Consider the following 19538-nt stretch of genomic DNA (forward strand, 5'->3'; position numbering starts at 1 on the left):
TAAATATAATGTCAATATTGTGTGGTACTTCATATTGTGAATACAGTAAATATAAGGGCTGCGAATCTTTGGGTGTCCCACGATTCAATTCTATATCGATTCTCGGGGTCACGATTCGATTATAAATCGATTTTTTTTTTCGATTCGACGCGATTCTCGATTCAAAAACGATAGTTTTCCGATTCAAAACGATTCTCTATTCATTCAATACATTGGATTTCAGCAGGATGAACCCCAGTCTGCTGACATGCTAGCAGAGTAGTATTTTTTTTTTTTTTTTAAATCTTTTATAATTGTAAAGGACAATGTTTTATCAACTGATTGCAATAATGAAAATTAGTTTTAACTATTAAACAAACCAACAATATGACTTATTTTATCTTTGTGAAAACATTGGACACAGTGTGTTGTCAAGGTTATGAGATGCGATGCAAGTGTAAGCCACTGTGACACTATTGTTCTTTTTTTTTTAATATATATATATTTATATAGAAATGTCTAATGATAATGTCAATGAGGGATTTTTAATCACTGCTATGCTGAAATTATAACTAATATTGATACTTTTGTTGCTAATATTCATTTTTGTTTCACTACTTTTGGTTTGTTCTGTGTCATGTTTGAGTCTCCTCAATTGCTCTGTTTATTGCAGTTCTGAGTGTTGCTGGGTCAGGTTTGGTTTTGGAATTGGATTGCATTGTTATGGTATTGCTATGTATTGTTTTGTTAGATTGATAAAAAATAAAATTTAAAAAAATCAATTAAAAAAAAAAAAGAGAATTGATTCTGAATCGCGATTCGTATTCAAATCTATTTTTCCCACACTCCTAGTAAATATAATGTCAATATTGTGTGGTATTTCATATGGTGAGTATAGTAAATATAATGTTAATATCGTGTGGTACATCATACAGTGAGTACAGTAAATATGACGTCTATATTGTGTGCTGCAACATGAGTGTTACAAAAGTATTAGCAGTCGCTGTCTACTTGAAATGAGACAATTATTTTATTGTAAGTCACATTTATTAGCCAAATGTACCAACGTTTAATGTCTGTAAATATAGCGACTATTTTTAGTCTCAGAGGGATTTTTTTTATATACCGTATTTTTCGGAGTAGAAGTCGCTCCGGAGTATAAATCGCACCTCCCGAAAATGCATAATAAAGAAGGAAAAAAACATAAGTTGCACTGGAGAATAAGTCACATTTTTTGGGAAATTTATTTGACAAAACCCAATTAAAGTTATAGTACCAATGATTGTCACACACACACTAGGTGTGGTGAAATTTGTCCTCTGCGTTAGACCCATCCCCTCGATCACCCTCTGGGAAGTGAGGGGAGCAGTGGGCAGCAGCGGTGCCGCACCCGGGAACCATTTATGGTGATTTAACCCCCAATTCCAACCCTTGATGCTGAGTGCCAAGCAGGGAGGTAATGGGTCCCATTTTTTTATAGTCTTTGGTATGACTCGGCCGCGGTTTGAACTCCCAACCTACCGATCTCAGGGCGGACACTCTAACCACAAGGCATTTGAAAGGCAATTTAAAATAAATAAAGAATAGTGAAAAACAGGCTGAATAAGTGTACGTTATATGACGCATAAATAACCAACTGAGAAGGTGCCTGGTATGTTAACGTAACATATTATGGTAAGAGTCATTGAAGTAACTATAACATATAGAACATGCTATATGTTTATCAAACAATCTGTCACTCCTAATCAATAAATCCCATGAAATGTAATATGTCTAGTCTCTTACGTGAATGAGCTAAATATTATTATTTGATATTTTACGGTAATGTGTTAATAATTTCACCCATAATTCGGTCCTGAGTATAAGTCGCACCCCTGGCCAAACTATGAAAAAAACTGCAACTTATAGTCCGAAAAATACGGTAGTTTATAACAAATTGCAGTTTTGCAAATAAAAATATTTTAAAGATGTCAAATTGATATATTTGTAGCAAACTACAGATTTTTCATCGAAAAATATTTTGAAGGGGTCATATGGCAATTCTTATGTACATTACCACACTTCCTTCTGGTCAACATTATCTATAAAAATCAAACCCAGGTAAAAATTTCACATACAAAAATGCATCGATTTGTGTTTTGCGTGAACAAAATGTTTTTTGGGGTGTCTTCCATCCATCCATTTTCTACCGCGTGTCCCTTTTTAGATGCAAATGAATAATCACGATTGATCGCATTGTATTTATGTAACTCATAATTTACTTTATTTATTTATTTATTTATTTATTTTTTTTACCTCTTTTTACCTTATTTTACGAACTTCTTATCTTCTTTTACATTTTACATACTCTTTACTTTGCTTTACCCCTTTTGACCTACTTTTTACCCTTTTTTTTTTTTTACCTCAAATAGTGTTTTAATCTTTAATAATTGTACCTTGGACAAATCCTTTTTAAGTTTTTAATACAATCAACATGGGACTGAAAAGGTTGTTTGCTTTATGCAACTCATTTTTTGAACTACTTTTTATCTTTTTTTTAACTTACATCTTCCCTTCTTTGACCTTTTTTAAACCTACTTTTTATACACTGTACATCTTTCCTTCTTTTACTTTTTTAAACTTACTTTTATGTAGATCTTTCCTTCTTTTACCTTTTTTAAACCAAATTTTTTTTATCTACATCTTTCATTCTTTTACCTTTTCCAAACCTAATTTTATATACTGTGGCAACTGATTCTCACCAAGACACAGGATTGGGTTTGCAGAAAGCCAAAAAGGGAATTTATTGTACAAGTCTTTGTAGGAAGGGCAAGGTGTGGAAGTATCAAAATTAAAGTGTCCATTAACAAACTTAAATATCTCCCATCCGGGGCTCTCAATCACACAGCACACTTCTTTAAATGTTGTAGCTATTTGGCTATAAAACAATAGAAACACAACATAAGTAAAACATTTCACTAGTATTGTCCTTAGTGGTGAAATAGTGGATGCCTCAACTTACCGCCTGATGCACCTACCTTGACACAGAGGACAGCCAGACCTGAATGAGGCAGAGTTAAAGGCCTACTGAAATGAGATTTTCTATTCAAACGGGGAGAGCAGGTCCATTCTATGAGTCATACTTGATCATTTCGCAATAATGCCATATTTTTGGTGAAAGGATTTAGTAGAGAAACATCGACGATAAAGTTCGCAACTTTTGGTCGTTCATTAAAAAGCCTTGCCTGTACCGGAAGTAGCAGGCGATGTGCGCGTGACGTCACCGGTTGTGGAGCTCCTCACATCCTCACATTGTTTACAATCATAGCCACCAGCAGCGAGAGCGATTCGGACCGAGAAAGCGAAAATTTCCCCATTAATTTGAACGAGGATGAAAGATTCGTGGATGAGGGTAGTGATAGTAAAAGACTAGAAAAAAAAAAAAGGCGACGGCAGTGGGAGCGATTCAGATGTTTTTACTAGGATAATTCTGGAAAATCCCTTATCTGCTTATTGTGCTACTAGTGTTCTAGTGAGATTATATGGCACCTGAAAGTCGGAGGAGTGTGGCCACGGGTGTGGTGACCACCAGTGTCTCCGGTGGGAGGAGGTAATGGTCCGCAGCTGCAGGAGGACGCAAGTTCCGCCCATGTCTACGGTAAGAGCCGATTTATTAGCACAATTTTCTCACTGAAACCTGCCGGTTGACATGTGGTCGGGAACCATGTTCACTTGACCGCTCTGTTCCATAGTAAAGCTTCACCTCCGGGAATGCAACCAAGGAAACACTGGCTGTGTTTGTGTTGCTAAAGGCAGCTGCAATACACCGCTTCCCACCTACATCTTTGTTCTTTGACTTCTCCATTATTAATTGAACAAATTGCAAAAGATTCAGCAACACAGATGTCCAGAATACTGTGTAATTATGCGATTAAAGCAGACTACTTATAGCTTGGATCGGGCTGGAAGAACATGTCCGCTACCACAGGTGACGTCACGCGCACGCGTCATCATACGCGTCATCATTCCGCAACGTTTTCAACAGGATACTTCGCGTGAAATTTAAAATTGCAATTTAGTAAACGAAACCGGTCGTATTGGCATGTGGTGCAATGTTAAGATTTCATCATTGATTTACAAACTATCAGGCTGCGTGGTCGGTAGTAGTGGGTTTCAGTAGGCCTTTAAGAAGGGTTTGTAGCTGAGGCCCCACCTGGCCGCACAGCAGGTGGCACTTCAGGCTGATTGAGAAGGTAGAGGGGAAAGTACCGCCCCTCGATGATGCGGACAAGGCTGGGGCGTTGTCTTCTGTGTTCCACTCTGCCTCCATTCCCTGGCTCCTCCCCTGTGAGGTGCTTACCTGTCAGGCGGTGCTTGAGTGAGACTCCACAACACATATTCCTTTCTTTTACCTCTTTAAACCAATTTTTATCTACATCTCCCCTTTCTCTACCTTTTTTAAACCTACTTTTTATGTACATCTTCTGTTTTTTTACCTTTTTTAAACCTACTTTTTATATTCATCTTTCCTTCTTTTACCTTTTTAAACCTACTTTGTATCTACAGCTTCCCTTCCTTTATCTTTTTAAACTTACCTTTTCTATACATTTTACCTTCTTTTACCTTTTTTTAAACCTACTTTTTATATACATTTTCCCTTCCTTTCCCTTTTTTTAAACCTACATTTTATATACATCTTTCCTTCTTTTACCTTTTTAAACCTACTTTTTATCTACATCTTCCATTTTCTTACTTTTTTAGATCTAAATTGTATCTACATTTTCCCTTCTCTTACCTTTTTCAAACCCATTTTTTTGTATCTACATCTTCTTTTCTTTTACCTTTTTTAAACATACTTTTTATATACATCTTCCCTTCTTTTACCTTTTTTTAAATCTACTTTTTTTACATTTTCCCTTCCATTACCTTTTTCAAACAGTTTTTTATATAATTCTTCCTTTATCTTACCTTTTAAAACATACTTTTTATATACATCTTCCCTTCTTTTACCTTTTTTAAACCTACTTTTTATATAAGTATTGCCTACTTTCACTTTTTTATAAATTTACTAATTACTACCGGAAATATCCTAATTACTAATTTGATTTACTTCCCTTCTTTTACCTATTTTTAAACATACCTTTATTGACATCTTCCCTTGTTTTAAATTTTTTTAAACCTACCTTTATCTACATCTTCCCTTCCTTTACCTTTTTCAAACCTACTTTTTGTCACCACCTACTGACACCTTGTGGTTTGTATTCAGTTTTCCTTTGTTGGTGCAGTTGACCTTGTGTGTTCACTTCAATTCTCCTTCCCCTTAGAGTTCCTGAGTTTCCATTGTGGGCGGAGTTGTGAGACGTGCACAGCTGCTCCCAATTTACCCTGGTGCTGTTTAACCAGCACCTTGGCAGCTGGATGGCACTCGGTGATTCCACTCTTCGGCTCTCCACATCTGATGACTTCCATGCTTTGTGTTTTTGCTGCTTGTGATCCTGGCCAGTCCCGGTGCCATCCAGCTTGGTGTCTATGTCAGCTGTAGCACGTCTTGCAATGCTGAACCAAGTTTGTTCTATTTTTATATGTACTAGTTTTTGTTTTCTCCACGGTGCACATTTTGTGTTCTCCTTTTTGCACCGTCGCCTTGTGAGGAGAACCTTGTGTGAGTATGCAACTCTAGTAAAAAAAACTTTTGACTCACCTTCTGTCTGTATCCTTGGGTTCCTCTCAAACTGTTATACAGAATTGTGACACTTTTTTATCTAAATCTTCCCTTCCTTTGTTTGTTATACCTACATCTCATATACTTTTTACTTTTTTACATTTTTTTTATCCTACATCTTCCCATTTACCTTTTTTGGACTTACTTTTTATCTACATCTTTTGTTTCTTTACCATACTTTAATCTACTTTCATCTACATCTTTTCTTCCTTTGTTTCTAACCTTTTTATCCACCTCTTCCTTTCCTTCACCTTTTTACCCACTGTTTACCTTTTTTAACGTACATCTTTTTTTTTTTACCTTTCAACTTTATTTTTATATACATCTTCCCTTCTTTTTACCTACTTTTCACCTGTTTTTAGTATTGCAACGACACTTACCGGTGGAGGTGAAGTGAGCGTATATTTATTAAATCGTGCAAGATTATTGAAAGAAAATTATGTGAAGGTATTTGAAGAATGAAGAATTCAACAATATTAATTTCTGAGAAACAAACATAATAGTTTCATTGGTGTCACTCTCATTTGCAGGTAAAGTCCTCACTTTGCTGCAGCTTTCTCTTAAAGTGTCCAGTGCAGGTTCTAACTTGCTCTACGCCAAGATATACCAGCAGACTTTCACTTGGTTTCCTGGTCTGGTGCTGATAGTGTCCAGCATTTTGTCCATTGTGGCCATCGTACCTATAAGGTAAGATTCCACCTTACATAGTACTCTGTATATACACATACTGGATATACAGTAGTAGCTTAGGAGTCTGTTTTTTCAAGCTGATAACTGTAAAACCTGCTTTTCACGACCAAGACCTATAACTTATTTATTTGTATTTTTAAATGTAGATGTAATTGTAGTTTGTGCACACCTGGAGTTAACAGTCAAACGAAGATAGATTTCATGAAGTGACCTGTAGATTTGTGCTACAACTGGGGGAAACTGCTCAAAGTTATATCAGGGTATTAAATCGGTCTATCGATAACTTATTTTTTTATGACCTATGGAAAATAAGGAGCGCAGAAAAAATATTAAATGTAAACATTTATTTGAAATGTAACTTCCTCTGATATATAATCCCTCAGCTATCAAGGTGGAAAGGAAATGTCAACACAAGCATGGAAGACGCTTAAAAAAATGTAAACAAAATGGTAAAATCACATTGAACACTTGACAATAAGCTCTTAAAATGAAGGAACGTGTACGAAATATTTCGCAAAGTGTAAAAATGTAAACATTGAGACCCCTGAGAAAAATTATTTTCTGCAGGTTTCGTGGCAGGAAGTTACAGTTGTGCGGTATTGGGGGTCTTGCCTTGACTCATTTACAGACCACATTGGTGTGACAACAGACCCTTTGAAGAAATCCTAAAACCTGCACAAAACTTTCATTAGGGCATCCTCTTTTGGCGCAGGCATCTTCGTAGGCTTTCAAAACACCGCCGTAGCAATGCTTGTTTCATCGCAATGTTTTTTTTTTGGTATTGTTGTCTTTTTAGTGGAAATGTCTTCCTCTGAAACGGTGAAGTACTACATGTTAGTTTACAAAAGGTGTCCAAACTTTTTGACATGGGGTCAGCAGTGGGCCATGAAAATTTTACTTGAGTTCTACGTTTTCCCATCACGCATTGTAATGGACTTAAATGGGTGTAATTTTTTTTTTTTTTTTTTTTTTATGGCGCTTGGTCTTTTTTTTATTTTTTATATAACGTCTACAAAGTTCAAAGGTATGTGTGAATTTTTGTGTTGGTTGCATTTTTATATTTTTTGCGCCAAGAGCGGGAACGGTTCATTGGATTGGTTCATACAAGTGTATGCTGTGCTGTGTTTACTTCCTCCATGCACAATTCATGGTCATTGATCCTATTTTAACCATGTTATCGGTGGCCAAATAGCAACTATTCGATCGTCAGACATTTAAACATTAAATTGGAAAAACACATTTATAAAACTAAAGATTTCGCACGGGCCTAACTGTAAACGCTGGTGGGCCGCATTTGGCCCAAGGGTCGTAGTTTGGACACAAATAGTTTACAATAAACTCAGACGCTTACAACCTCCTACATGTAGTACAATAGGAGCGCTTGGTTTGCTCACCTTCACCCACCTACAACACAGGACGAGTAATCTCACCAAGGTTTTTCAGTTGATTTTACATTGATTATTCATGTTGTATTTATCAGTGTGACATCCTCATAATGACACATCATTCACCTCTAAGTAACATATTTACAGATATTAGTATTGCAGTACTACACTGATGTGCACTTGTACATTATTCATTCATACATACATGTTGAATACTATTGTCACACCTTGTTTATATCAAAATAAATCAGGCAGAACATGAGTAGTATTCCAGTCTGTAGTGTCAAACTGTAACGTTAATACGCAGCAAGTAACGCATCAGTCTTTATGTTTGCAGGATATTTGACAGCAGACTCACTGCCGGGTGCCGCTATCGAGTCCTCGCAGAGGAAGATGACGTCTTGGTCCTGACCGAAGACCCCGGTGAGAACCAAGTCTTGCGTGAGGAGTGTGAGTCTTGTGTGTCCTCAGGCAAAACACCAGAGTGTGAATGACATTTGACCTCTTTGGAAGAGGGGTTCCAAACATGATGACATCACACCTGATGCAACATGTCACCTGGTGACAGAGCAGTCAGTGTGGACAAGAAGCAGAGATTACTCTTATATTTAATATTTATAAACCATGCTCACCAGCCTGGAAATTAGTTCATTAATAACCGACAAAGCAGTTATTTTATTGTACTTTACAGATTCAGTGTTCTCTCGCCACAGCGCAGTTCACTTACTGTGGCCTCAGGTTTTACATTATGAATATATTTTGTATTTTCTAACTAAGGCTGTCAAAAATAACATCTTACCTCATGTGATTAATAACAAATACAATTTCCGTTACTCATGTATAGTTGCAACAATTTATGTATTTTTTTTCAATTTTTTACATGAATTTTTTTAGTTACGTTAACATCGAATGTTACCTGGCTTTTAAAGTCAGCGATCAGGTCAATACTTATGCATACATCATTTTGCTTCAAAATAATTCCCGACAGAACTATTCGTAACAGTTTTTGAGCAAATAAATTATCTGCATTTAAATTAAAACAATAAATGTCTTAACATTCTGACTAATAAATTGCTTTTGTGTCAACATTAGGGTCTTATTTTTTCTATGAATAATCATTATTCTCAGTCGTCCTCAGACGAGCTACCATCGGAGTCTCCAATCGTTCCGGTTCTCCATACGCCCGGCCAGCTCCGTAGAGCTTCAGCTCCCGCATCTTTATTCAGGATGTTAGCACGGGACGTCCTCGCGATCGATGTCCGTGCGTTGTTTCCCATATTAATCCCAATTTAACAGTGTGAATAATCTCACTACATATATGAATACCATACCCACGTTATTTATAAAATTTGACATTGAAAAAATAGTTTTTTAATCTCAATTGGACTTTCTTTGTTAAAGGTTAAATAAAATCTAACTAGGGCTATCAAAAATAGAGTTAACTCAAGTGATGACAAAAAAGTAGTTTGTATTGTAGTCTGTATGACTGATAAAAAATTACATTTGTGTGAAAATATTATTTTTGAAATTTTTACTGTTTAATCAAAATTTAAACGTGTAGATAATCTGAGTTATATTTTCTTACGCTGTCAAATGAGTTAACTCATCAAAAACTAAAAATATTGCATTAATCATGTATGCTATAGTTGCAGATTAATCACATACTTAATTCAGTTTTTAAACATTTTACATTACTTCATTTACACTAACACCAAATGTTACCTGGTTTACATTCAAGTAAAACATTTAACAAATGTTTATAATTTGAAAAATATAAAATTTTAATCATTTGATGACAGTGGTTTATTTTACAATTAGAACTTTTAAAAAAATAACAAGTTGATTAATCAAAAAATATTGAAACAGTTGCAAATTAATCCTTCAATTTATTTATATTTCAAATATTTTTTTTACATTCATTTATTTTAAGCAAGCTTAATTTAAGTTATGTAAGAAAGTAATTTACTGTAAATCAAGATTAATTCACATTCAGAAATGGTCATATCCACACATGGTTTGTAGTTGTGCTAAAACTGCTAATATAATGGTAAAAATGGTACCATTGACACATTTTTTTAATCTTAGCATGATGAATTGAATGTAATATTCTTGTTGCCTGATTACCTCATGTGCGATACTGCTTGTCCTCATTTGGGCGAGCTGGAGCCTATCCCAGCTGATTTAGGGAGAGAATCGGCGTACACACTAGGCCGCTCAATAGTCAATAGGGCATGTCTACATAAACAAGCACAGGATTTTATTCTGAAGCCGATATCTTCCTTATTTTTAAGACCAATACTATGACTTATTATTGTTTTAATGAGCTTTAAGTGTGGTTTGTTTCGAGCGGCTTCTTTAGCAGCTGGCGTCTTCGTAGGCCTTCAAAACAGTCGTAGCGATGCTGCAGTTTCATTTAATTTTATGTAATGAAGCGTAGTTGTTTTTTTTTAATCCCTCATGAAATGTTTACTGGACAAATGCGTGCAAATACAAACCCCATTTCCTGAGTTGGGAAATTGTGTTGGATGTAAATACAAACGGAATACAATGATTTGCATATCCTTTTCAACCCATATTCAGTTGAATGCACTACAAAGACAAGATATTTGATGTTCAAACTCATAAACTTTTTATTTTTTTTTGCAAATAATAATTAACTTAGAATTTCATTGCTGCAACACGTGCCAAAGTAGTTGGGAAAGGGCATGTTCACAACTATGTTACATCACCTTTTCTTTTAACAACACTCAATAAGCGTTTGAGAACTGAGGAAACTAATTGTTGAAGCTTTGAAAGTGGAATTCTTTCCCATTCTTGTTTTATGGAGAACTTTAGTCATTCAACAGTTCGGGGTCTCCCCAGTCGTATTTTACGCTTCATAATGCGCCACACATTTTCGATGGGAGACAAGTCTGGACTGCAGGCGGGCCAGGAAAGTACCCGCACTCTTTTACTACGAAACCACGCTGTTGTAACATGTGGGTTGGTATTGTCTTGCTGAAATAAGCAGGGGTGTCCATGATAATGTTGCTTGGATGACAACATATGTTGCCCCAAAACCTGTATGGTCCATTCAGCATTAATGGTGCCTTCACAGATGTGTAAGTTACCCATGCCTTGGGCACTCATGCACCCCCATACCATCACAGATGCTGGGTTTTGAACTTCACGCCTATAACAATCCGGATGGTTCAATCAATCAATCAATGTTTATTTATATAGCCCCAAATCACAAATGTCTCAAAGGACTGCACAAATCATTACGACTACAACATCCTCGGAAGAACCCTCTTTGTTCCAGAGGACACCACGTCCACAGTTTCCAAATAAAGTTTCAATCAATCAATCAATGTTTATTTATATAGCCCCAAATCACAAATGTCTCAAAGGACTGCACAAATCATTACGACTACAACATCCTCGGAAGAACCCACAAAAGGGCAAGGAAAACTCACACCCAGTAGGCAGGGAGAATTCACATCCAGTGGGACGCCAGTGACAATGCTGACTATGAGAAACCTTGGAGAGGACCTCAGATGTGGGCAGTGATTTCTCCAGATTCTGTGAACCTTTTGATGATTTTACAGACCGTAGATGGTAAAATCCCTAAATTCCTTGCAATTCTTCATTGAGAAATGTTCTTCTAAAGCTGTTGGACAATTTGCTTACAAATTGGTGACCCTCGCCCCATCCTTGTTTGTGAATTACTTAGCATTTCATGGAAGCTGCTTTTATACCCAATCATGGCACCCACCTGTTCCCAATTAGCCTGCACACCTGTGGGATGTTCCAAATAAGTCTTTGATGAGAATTTCTGAACTTTATCAGTATTTAGTGCCACCTTTCCCAACTTCTTTGTCACGTGTTGCTGGCATCAAATTCTAAAGTTAATGATTTGTAAAAAGAAAACTGTTTATCAGTTTGAACATCAAATATTTTGTCTTTGTAGCATATTCAACTGAATATGGGTTGAAAATGATTTGCAAATCATTGTATTCCGTTTATATTTACATCTAACACAATTTCCCAACTTGTATGGAAATGGGGTTTGTAGTACGCACATTTTCTCTCTCTGAATCAGCAAAGAAGTCCCACACCATCGATGCCATGTTTATTTACAATGTTTACTACAGCACGCCATGAATAGAAAAGGAGCGCTTTATTTTCTCACCTTAATTCACCTACAGCGCATTGCAGATATTAAAACCCTCGAAGCGCCTGACTGTGACCACTAGTCCACTCATGTTTATCCTTTTTCAATGTTTTGTGCACATAATTGGTCAGTATTATTTAGGAGAGAAGGGTATTTTACAAAAAATTCTGCCTGTAAAAATGAAAAAAACTACAAACATAAATACATTTTACATACAAACAGCTGCTGTGTTTTTATTCAACTACTCAACTATTAACTAGAAACCAGTAAAAACAAACAGTATAATTTATTTTTTTTAATTTTTTTAGGGTTAAGGATTTTGTGTCAGGAAGAAGCTGAAATGAAAATCAGTATCATTGTTACAATCAATATTAATTTGTTAAAAAAAAAAAATTGTATTTTGCAAAAATTTTGTGTGTTTTACCAAATGTTGAATGAGGAGGTGCAGATAGTCAGGGAGAATGAGGTCTGTGTCTAAGCGAAGGTCGAGGATGAATGGAGGAAGTCCAGAATCCAGAGGGGAACAACAGGGATCACAGAAGAAACTCGTACACAGGATAGAAGCTAGACAAGGGGTGCTTACTAGGGTACAGAAGACTAAATTCCGGCCAGGATCCTTGGATACACTGGTGTTTATACAGCCCCAACCACATCAGTCCAGGTGTGCAGAGTGCTGATCGCCCACAGCCTTGCCGGCATGTGGGTTTGACGCGGCCAGCGCGAGCAGAGGTGTGTCTCAGCGCACTGCCAACAGAGGTGCTGGCAGACCCAGCTGCCGGAGAAAAGTGGGTTCGAGCCAGCGCCGTGACAGTACCCCCCTCCTATGAACAGCTTCCAGATGTCCTATGACCCGAAAGAAGAACAAAAGTCAAGGGAGGGTGGAGGGGGGAACTGGTGGTGGGTCGAGAAAAGTGGCTTCGGGCCAGTGCTGTGACAAAAGAGAAAAAACTAATTTAACAATACTAAACATTTTTTAAATTAAATAGATGAATATATTTTCAAAAATAAACAATGTTAAAGAGAATAACTGACTGAAGACTTTGCTGACTATAGTAAAGCTGTTCCTGCTGTTTTCTTGGAAAGTGAGTTTATGATCAGTTGTAGTTTTATGGGTTTTATACATTTTTATGGAGTTTTTAGAAGCAAAGAACATATATATATTTGATGTAAAATATGAGTTACACCAGTGCAACACTTAAAAGTAATAAGAAATTGTATGTTTAAACAAACAAAATATAAATACCAAAATACTAATTAAAAAGACATTCTAAAGAAAACACCTTAAAGGGAATAAATGACTTAAGACATTGCTAACATTTAGTAAACTTACATTTTGTTAGGAGTTTTCAGAAGGAACATATCCATAAAAGTAAAATGTATTTGTTAAAAAACATACAAATTGCAAAAAAAAATACATTCTAAAAAAAGAACATCTTAAAAGAGCTAATAAGATAATGTGGCTCGAAATAGTACTGCAATTCGGTCAAAATTCTGTAGTCCCCTCTCCCCAACTGAGGTTGCCAGATACACAACCAAATCCAGGTCGATGGACTGGGCTACTCCAAGGAATTTCAAACTTCCACTTACTACTTACTAGGTTTTGATGTGCTGGGACCATAATAGCTGAATAGACAAGCGTTTTGTCAATAAAGAATAGCTAACAACACATTTTACACAGAATTTGGCTATTTTTAGGAAGAAATACATCATGCCGTCAGCACGGTAGACCAGGGGTTGGTGCGTGTACCTCATAATACGAAGTTCCTGGGTGCAATCCTGGGCTCCTAATCTTTCTGTGTGGAGTGTGCATGTTCTCTCCGTGACTGCGTGGGTTCCCTCTGGGTATTCCGGCTTCCCCACACCTCCAAAGACATGCACCTGGGGATAGGTTGATTGGCAACACTAAATTGGCCCTAGTCTGTGAATATTGTCAGTATCTATGTTGGTCCTGCGATGAGATGACCACTTGTCCAGGTTGTACTGCCCGAATGCAGCTGAGAAAGGCTCAAGCACCCCCCGCTACCCTGAACGAGAGAAGTGGGAGAAGATGGATTGATGGAAGTACATCATGCCTGCGTACAATATCGCAACAAATGGCAATCATATGGTTTATTGTCCGCACTTTCAGAAACCAAAGACTAAAACCAACTATAACTAACGCTAGCAATGGATATACTGGTGAAAAGAAGTAGAGCATGCTCAGCAGCCTAATGTATGTTCAAAACTAAAAAGCAGAAACGTTACCAAGGTATGCCTATAGGCTACCTGAATGAGGAATTATTTTATCGTGTGATTTGGCTGTCTCCATACGTTTCACATCGTCATGACAGCCGTGCTAATGCTGGAACCCATTTCCTCAGCGTATCAGCATATTGAGAACGAAATAGGCACTGACACTACCCATACCCACATAAGTTTTATTTATTACGAATACACATCGACATTCAGGCTAACAGGCATATATTTCCCCCATTAGCCTATATGTCTGTCATTGACCGGGCTAGCATGCTAAGCATTTGTAGCAAGAACATGCTAACTTTGTTAGACAAGATCATAGACTGTATGGCACAGCATTGTTTATATACTAAATGTCCATTTCCATTTATTACAAGAAATTCGAAAATGTAAATGCCTTAGTTGCCTATCACGGAGGAAATGAGCAAGTTTGGCGTCAGATGAAAAAAAAACTACTTCTGCGCCCTATTTTGTCTCCATCTTTCAAAGGGCGCATCACCGATACGAATCCTTTTTTGTTTTCTCTGGCTTTGTCATAAATAAATTGAGAACCATAACGCTTTTTAGATTAGATTTACTCTTACATGTTTAGTAACTTTACCAGTGGCAGTAGCCAGACAAAGAGGACGGTGTGTAACTGGGAACCTGGATGTGAAACAATCACAGACTTTCTAGTTGGTCAAACGGTGGAGGGCGGGGCATCGAAATGAAACCAATAACAAGATTTCGGGGCTGTAAATCGTTTTTTCAAATGAGCATGTCCAGGCTGTTATCAGTTATAAAGGTATTTGAAAATAACATGATTTATTAATGCCATGTAATGACTTGACATGAAATTATTACATATGGCTCCTTCAAGGGATAAAATTAAGACATTGCTAGTGGTTAGTGTCCGCCCTGAGATCGGTTTGTTCTGATTTCAAACCCCAGCCGAGTCATACCTAAGACTATACAAATGGGACCTATTATCTCCCTGCTTGAAACTCGGCATCAATGGTTGGAATTGGGGGTTAAAACACCAAAAATGATTCCTGGGCGCAGCCACCGCTGCTGCACACTACTCCCCTCACCTCCCAGGGGGTTATCAAGGGTGATGGGTCAAATGTGTGTGTGACAATCATTGGTACTTTAACTTTAATTTAGTAAAAATGTTCTCGCTGTTGACTTGGAATGTGAGTTTATGATCAATTTAATGATAAAAACAAATAGATAAAAATAAATACACTTTAAAAAGAAACAGGCACCAATTAACTGAACATACATACATATGCACACATGCAAACAATCCCACTTCAAGCCTATCTTCATACATACGAGTGTACACAATCATACGCATTCCAATACAAACCCACATCACAAAACACAACACACTGCTAAAGCTTAACCCAGTTCTACCATAACAATATAAAAGGTTAATGTAGTCTGTTCCCCCTACTTTTATTTGCTTTCTTTTGGCATTCAAACATTTGTGTATTGTTGCATCTGCAGCCATTGCAATGTAATGTTATTTCTATTTTATTTTACTTTAATAATATTCATTGTCATTTCTGTGTTACTATCTACTTCATTAATCTGCTCGTTATCATTTTTGGCATCATATGTGTGTATTTGCTGATGAAGTTCTGTTGTTTGTTGTTGTCTCTCTCTGTCCTGTCCCAGCTAGGGTCCCGCTGCGCAAGACATGAAATAAATCCATTTAATAAAATCAAATACAAATAAGGGAAGAAAAGTATCCAACACTTCTCTTTTCTAAAGTAAATCTGTACAGCAGATATAGATAATCTACATCATGGGTGTCAAACTCTGGCCCGCGGGCCAAATCTGGCCCGCCGTGTAATTTAATTTGGCCCTTGAGGCAATATCAATTTAGCATTAGAGCTGGCCCACCGGTGTTATACAGCGTCGGTGGCGCTGTAACACCGCATTCACCGCTAATACTCATACTTGCCAACCCTCCTAATTTCCCGGTAGACTCCCGAAGTTCAGTGCCCCTCCCGAAAACCTCCCGGGGCAACCATTCTCCCGAATTTCTACCGATTTCCACCTGGACAACTACAGTATATTGGGGGCGTGCATTTAAGGCACTGCCTTTAGCGTTCTCTACAACCTGTCGTCACGTCCGCTTTTCCTCCATACTAATAGCATGTCACATAATATTTGTGGCTTTTATACACACACACACACACACACACACACACACACACACACACACACACATACACACACAAGTGAATGCAATTCATACTTGGTCAACAGCCATACAGGTCACACTGAGGGTGGCAGTATAAACAACTTTAGCACTGTTACAAATATGTGCCACACTGTGAACCCACACCAAACAAGAATGACAAACACATTTTGGGTGAACATCCGCACCGTAACACAACAGAAAAAATACCCAGAATCTCTTGCAGCACTAACTCTTCCGGGAAACTTCCAGCAAACTGACCAATAATTAACGTTTTATTCATGCATTTTCTCTTGCTACTTCAAGGCTTGAATGTTTGGTTCATTAATTATTTTATTTTCAAATTTATTATAAGCCTGTGGAAAAAATTTGATATTTACCTCAGAAGATTGCAAATAGAAATAAAGGCATTACATTTTTATTAAATTTTTATTTGATATGCCATTGATATTTTTTTTTGTAATTATTATTATTATTTGAAACTGGATTTTGCATGTCACTAAAGTTATATAAGCCTTGCTTGTTCAATATTTAATGCAAAACTTGTTTGGGTCCCTATTAAAAGGTTAATTTGTTCAACCTTGGCCCGCGGCTTTGTTCCATTTAAAATTTTGGCCCACTCTGTATTTGAGTTTGACACCCCTGATCTACATCAACTCTATGATTTTACGGAGTGGCTGGACAGGACATATTTAAAAAAAAAAAAAAATCAAATTCAATTTAAAAAAAGTCACAACTGACTAAAAACACAGTAAATGTTTTCGCTGTTGATGTTGTGATCCGGCTTCCGGATCACACATCTCTAGCATGTTTGTCTTTTTTGTATTGTCCTACTATGTTTTGATCATGTTTTGGACTCTACCGATCCCGTTTGTTAGCGCACTTCCTTATTTACATTCATCACCATGACAACTTATTTGCTCCTCCTGCATGGCTCATTCACACACCGGTTTGTAATTATGTTTTCTGTATTTAAGCCCCTCTGCTACCTAGTTCGCTCTCGCCAGTTTGTTTGCACCTGCAACCGTTACGTGAGTGGTCTCTGATTATTTTTCTGCTTGCTAAATGTAGCTTGCCTCCGCGCGCTTGGCTCGCGCTTTATGGACTTCGAACTCTGTCTTCTGTGTATATTAGCATTTAGTTTTCTGTGCTCAGACACGCCTTTGATTTGCTCTTTTGTACCAGTGTTCTTTTGTAACTTCATATTAAAAGGCTGTTCATACCTTCATTCCTGCCTGCTGTGATCCTGCGCATCGAGAGGCGACACTCCCCGCGCATCCACGATGCCGCGCAAACGTAACAGAAACTGGCGAGCAGAAACGCGTCACCTCGCGCTGGATCCTCCAGGACACCGTTCCCGACAAGCAGCATACCCGACCAAGTACTCCTCCGCTCCAACCCAGGACTCTTCTCTACGGGTTGGTACTTTGTTCACTTCTCCCGTTCCCAGTCACCATGTTGTTATTCCCATTAGCATCCCACCATCTTCCGCCTTCCCTGTCACTCACAGTGACGTCACTCCGTTCACGCCCCCCTATGACGTCACCGTTAACACCTTAGTGGATTCCTCTGCACATTTTTTTGACCTTAGTGACAAGGAGTTTTTTGAAGATGAACTTTCTCCCATTCCACCCAAGGACCTAATTTTATATAAGAAGATTTTCAAGGATAATTGTAGCACATCCAAGCCCAGTCACACCCCCAACAATGACTTTAATAATATAATTAATTATTACCAGGACATTTTCCGCCACTACTATGACTCTAGTCAGTCTTCACCCCCCATACCCGCTTCCCCCCCTCTCAAGTCTCGTTCTCCGCCTGAATCCGTGCCTTTTTCCACCTCATTTAGTGAGGATTTTGAACATTTTAGAGGGGAGGAGCCTGCCCTCCTCCAAACCTCCCACCGCCCGCCCTTACGGTCAGCCTCTGTCCAACTGGGCCCCGTCTGGAATCCGGGTCTTGAGGGGAGGGCCAGTATTACTACTAAGCCTCCTAGACCTCCACCACCGGTGTTCACCCCTGGTAAACCTGTTAAGCCACTACGGCCTCCTAGACCTCCTCCACCGGTGTTCTCCCCGGTCAAGTCACGCCCTCTTAGACCTCCTCCACCTGTGTTCCGTCCGTGCCCTAGTTCTAGTTTTAGTCACAGTCTCTCTCAGAGTTCGAGTCCCAGCCTTCTTCGTAGCCCATGCTCTAGTCCTACTCGTAGACCGACTTGTAGACTGAGTCGTAGTCCAAGTCCTGGTCCGAGTTTCCGTTCTGATTCTAGTTGTAGTCCTAGTCTTTCTCGTAGTCGTCGTAGTCCTAGTTCCACTCGTAGACTGATCCGTAGTCCGAGTCCTGTTTCGAGTCCGGTCCCGAGTCTTGTTTCTTGCCTTTGTAATATTAGTACTGATTCCCCTCGTGGTCTTAGTCCGAACCCTAGTCCTTACCCAAGTTCTTGTCCGAGCCCCAGTGTTACTGTAAGTCCTAGTCTTTGTCCTAGTCCTTGCCCGAGCACCAGTTTGATTGTTAGTCCCAGTCCTTGCCCAAGCCCTAGTTTGACCGTTTGTCCTAGTTCTTGCCCAAGCCCTGGTATGACTGTAAGTCCTGGTCGTTGCCCAAGCCCTTCTCAAAGCACTAGTGTGATTGTAAGTCCTGGTCCTCTCTCAAGTCCTTGCCCGAGTCCTAGTGTTTGTCTTATCACTCATCATAGTCCTAGTCCTGCTCACAGCCAGTCCCCTAGTTCTCCTCGGCAGACCCCTGTGCCTGCTCCTCGGCTGAAGCCGACACCTGCTCCTCGGCTGAAGCCGACACCTGCTCCTCGGCTGAAGCCGACACCTGCTCCTCGGCTGAAGCCGACACCTGCTCCTCGGCTGAAGCCGACACCTGCTCCTCGGCTGAAGCCGACACCTGCTCCCAGTCTGGTTCTCACACCAGCACATGACTCTGACCTGGTTCTCACGCCAGCACATGACTCTGACCTGGTTCTCACGCCAGCACCAGTTCCTAAGCTGGAGCCCACTCCGGTACCAGCACCACGACAGGTACCGGTGCCAGCTCCGCGCCGCCAAGCACCGGTGCCAGCTCCGCGCCGCCAAGCACCGGTGCCAGCTCCGCGCCGCCAAGCACCGGTGCCAGCTCCGCGCCGCCAAGCACCGCCGACGACGGGGCTGGAGCCCACACCAGCGCCGACGACGGGGCTGGAGCCCACACCAGCGCCGA

General features: G+C 39.0%; 1 protein-coding gene and 1 long non-coding RNA gene across 3 annotated transcripts in view; one reads left to right on the forward strand and one right to left on the reverse strand.

Moving 5' to 3' along the window:
- LOC133554400 (solute carrier family 46 member 2) overlaps positions 1-12761 on the forward strand; it is a 39510-nt gene extending 26749 nt beyond the window's left edge. Inside the window, exons 5-6 of one of the 2 annotated variants that reach the window (XM_061903110.1) lie at positions 6211-6367; positions 8093-12756. In XM_061903110.1, the coding sequence (XP_061759094.1) occupies positions 6211-6367; positions 8093-8249 (314 nt within the window). In that variant the 3' untranslated portion in view covers positions 8250-12756. Of the gene's footprint in view, positions 1-6210; positions 6368-8092 lie in introns of both variants that reach the window. The other variant, XM_061903111.1, reaches the window with a different exon arrangement.
- Positions 12147-19281, reverse strand: LOC133554401 (uncharacterized). The gene is made up of 3 exons (XR_009807115.1): positions 17555-19281; positions 13656-13932; positions 12147-12751 (listed from the first exon to the last, which is right to left on the reverse strand). It is a non-coding gene; the product is annotated as an uncharacterized LOC133554401 (long non-coding RNA).
- Positions 19282-19538: the final 257 nt, after the last annotated feature.

This window comes from Nerophis ophidion, linkage group LG06 (assembly GCF_033978795.1).
Source record: "Nerophis ophidion isolate RoL-2023_Sa linkage group LG06, RoL_Noph_v1.0, whole genome shotgun sequence".
In the NCBI taxonomy this organism is placed as follows: domain Eukaryota; kingdom Metazoa; phylum Chordata; class Actinopteri; order Syngnathiformes; family Syngnathidae; genus Nerophis; species Nerophis ophidion.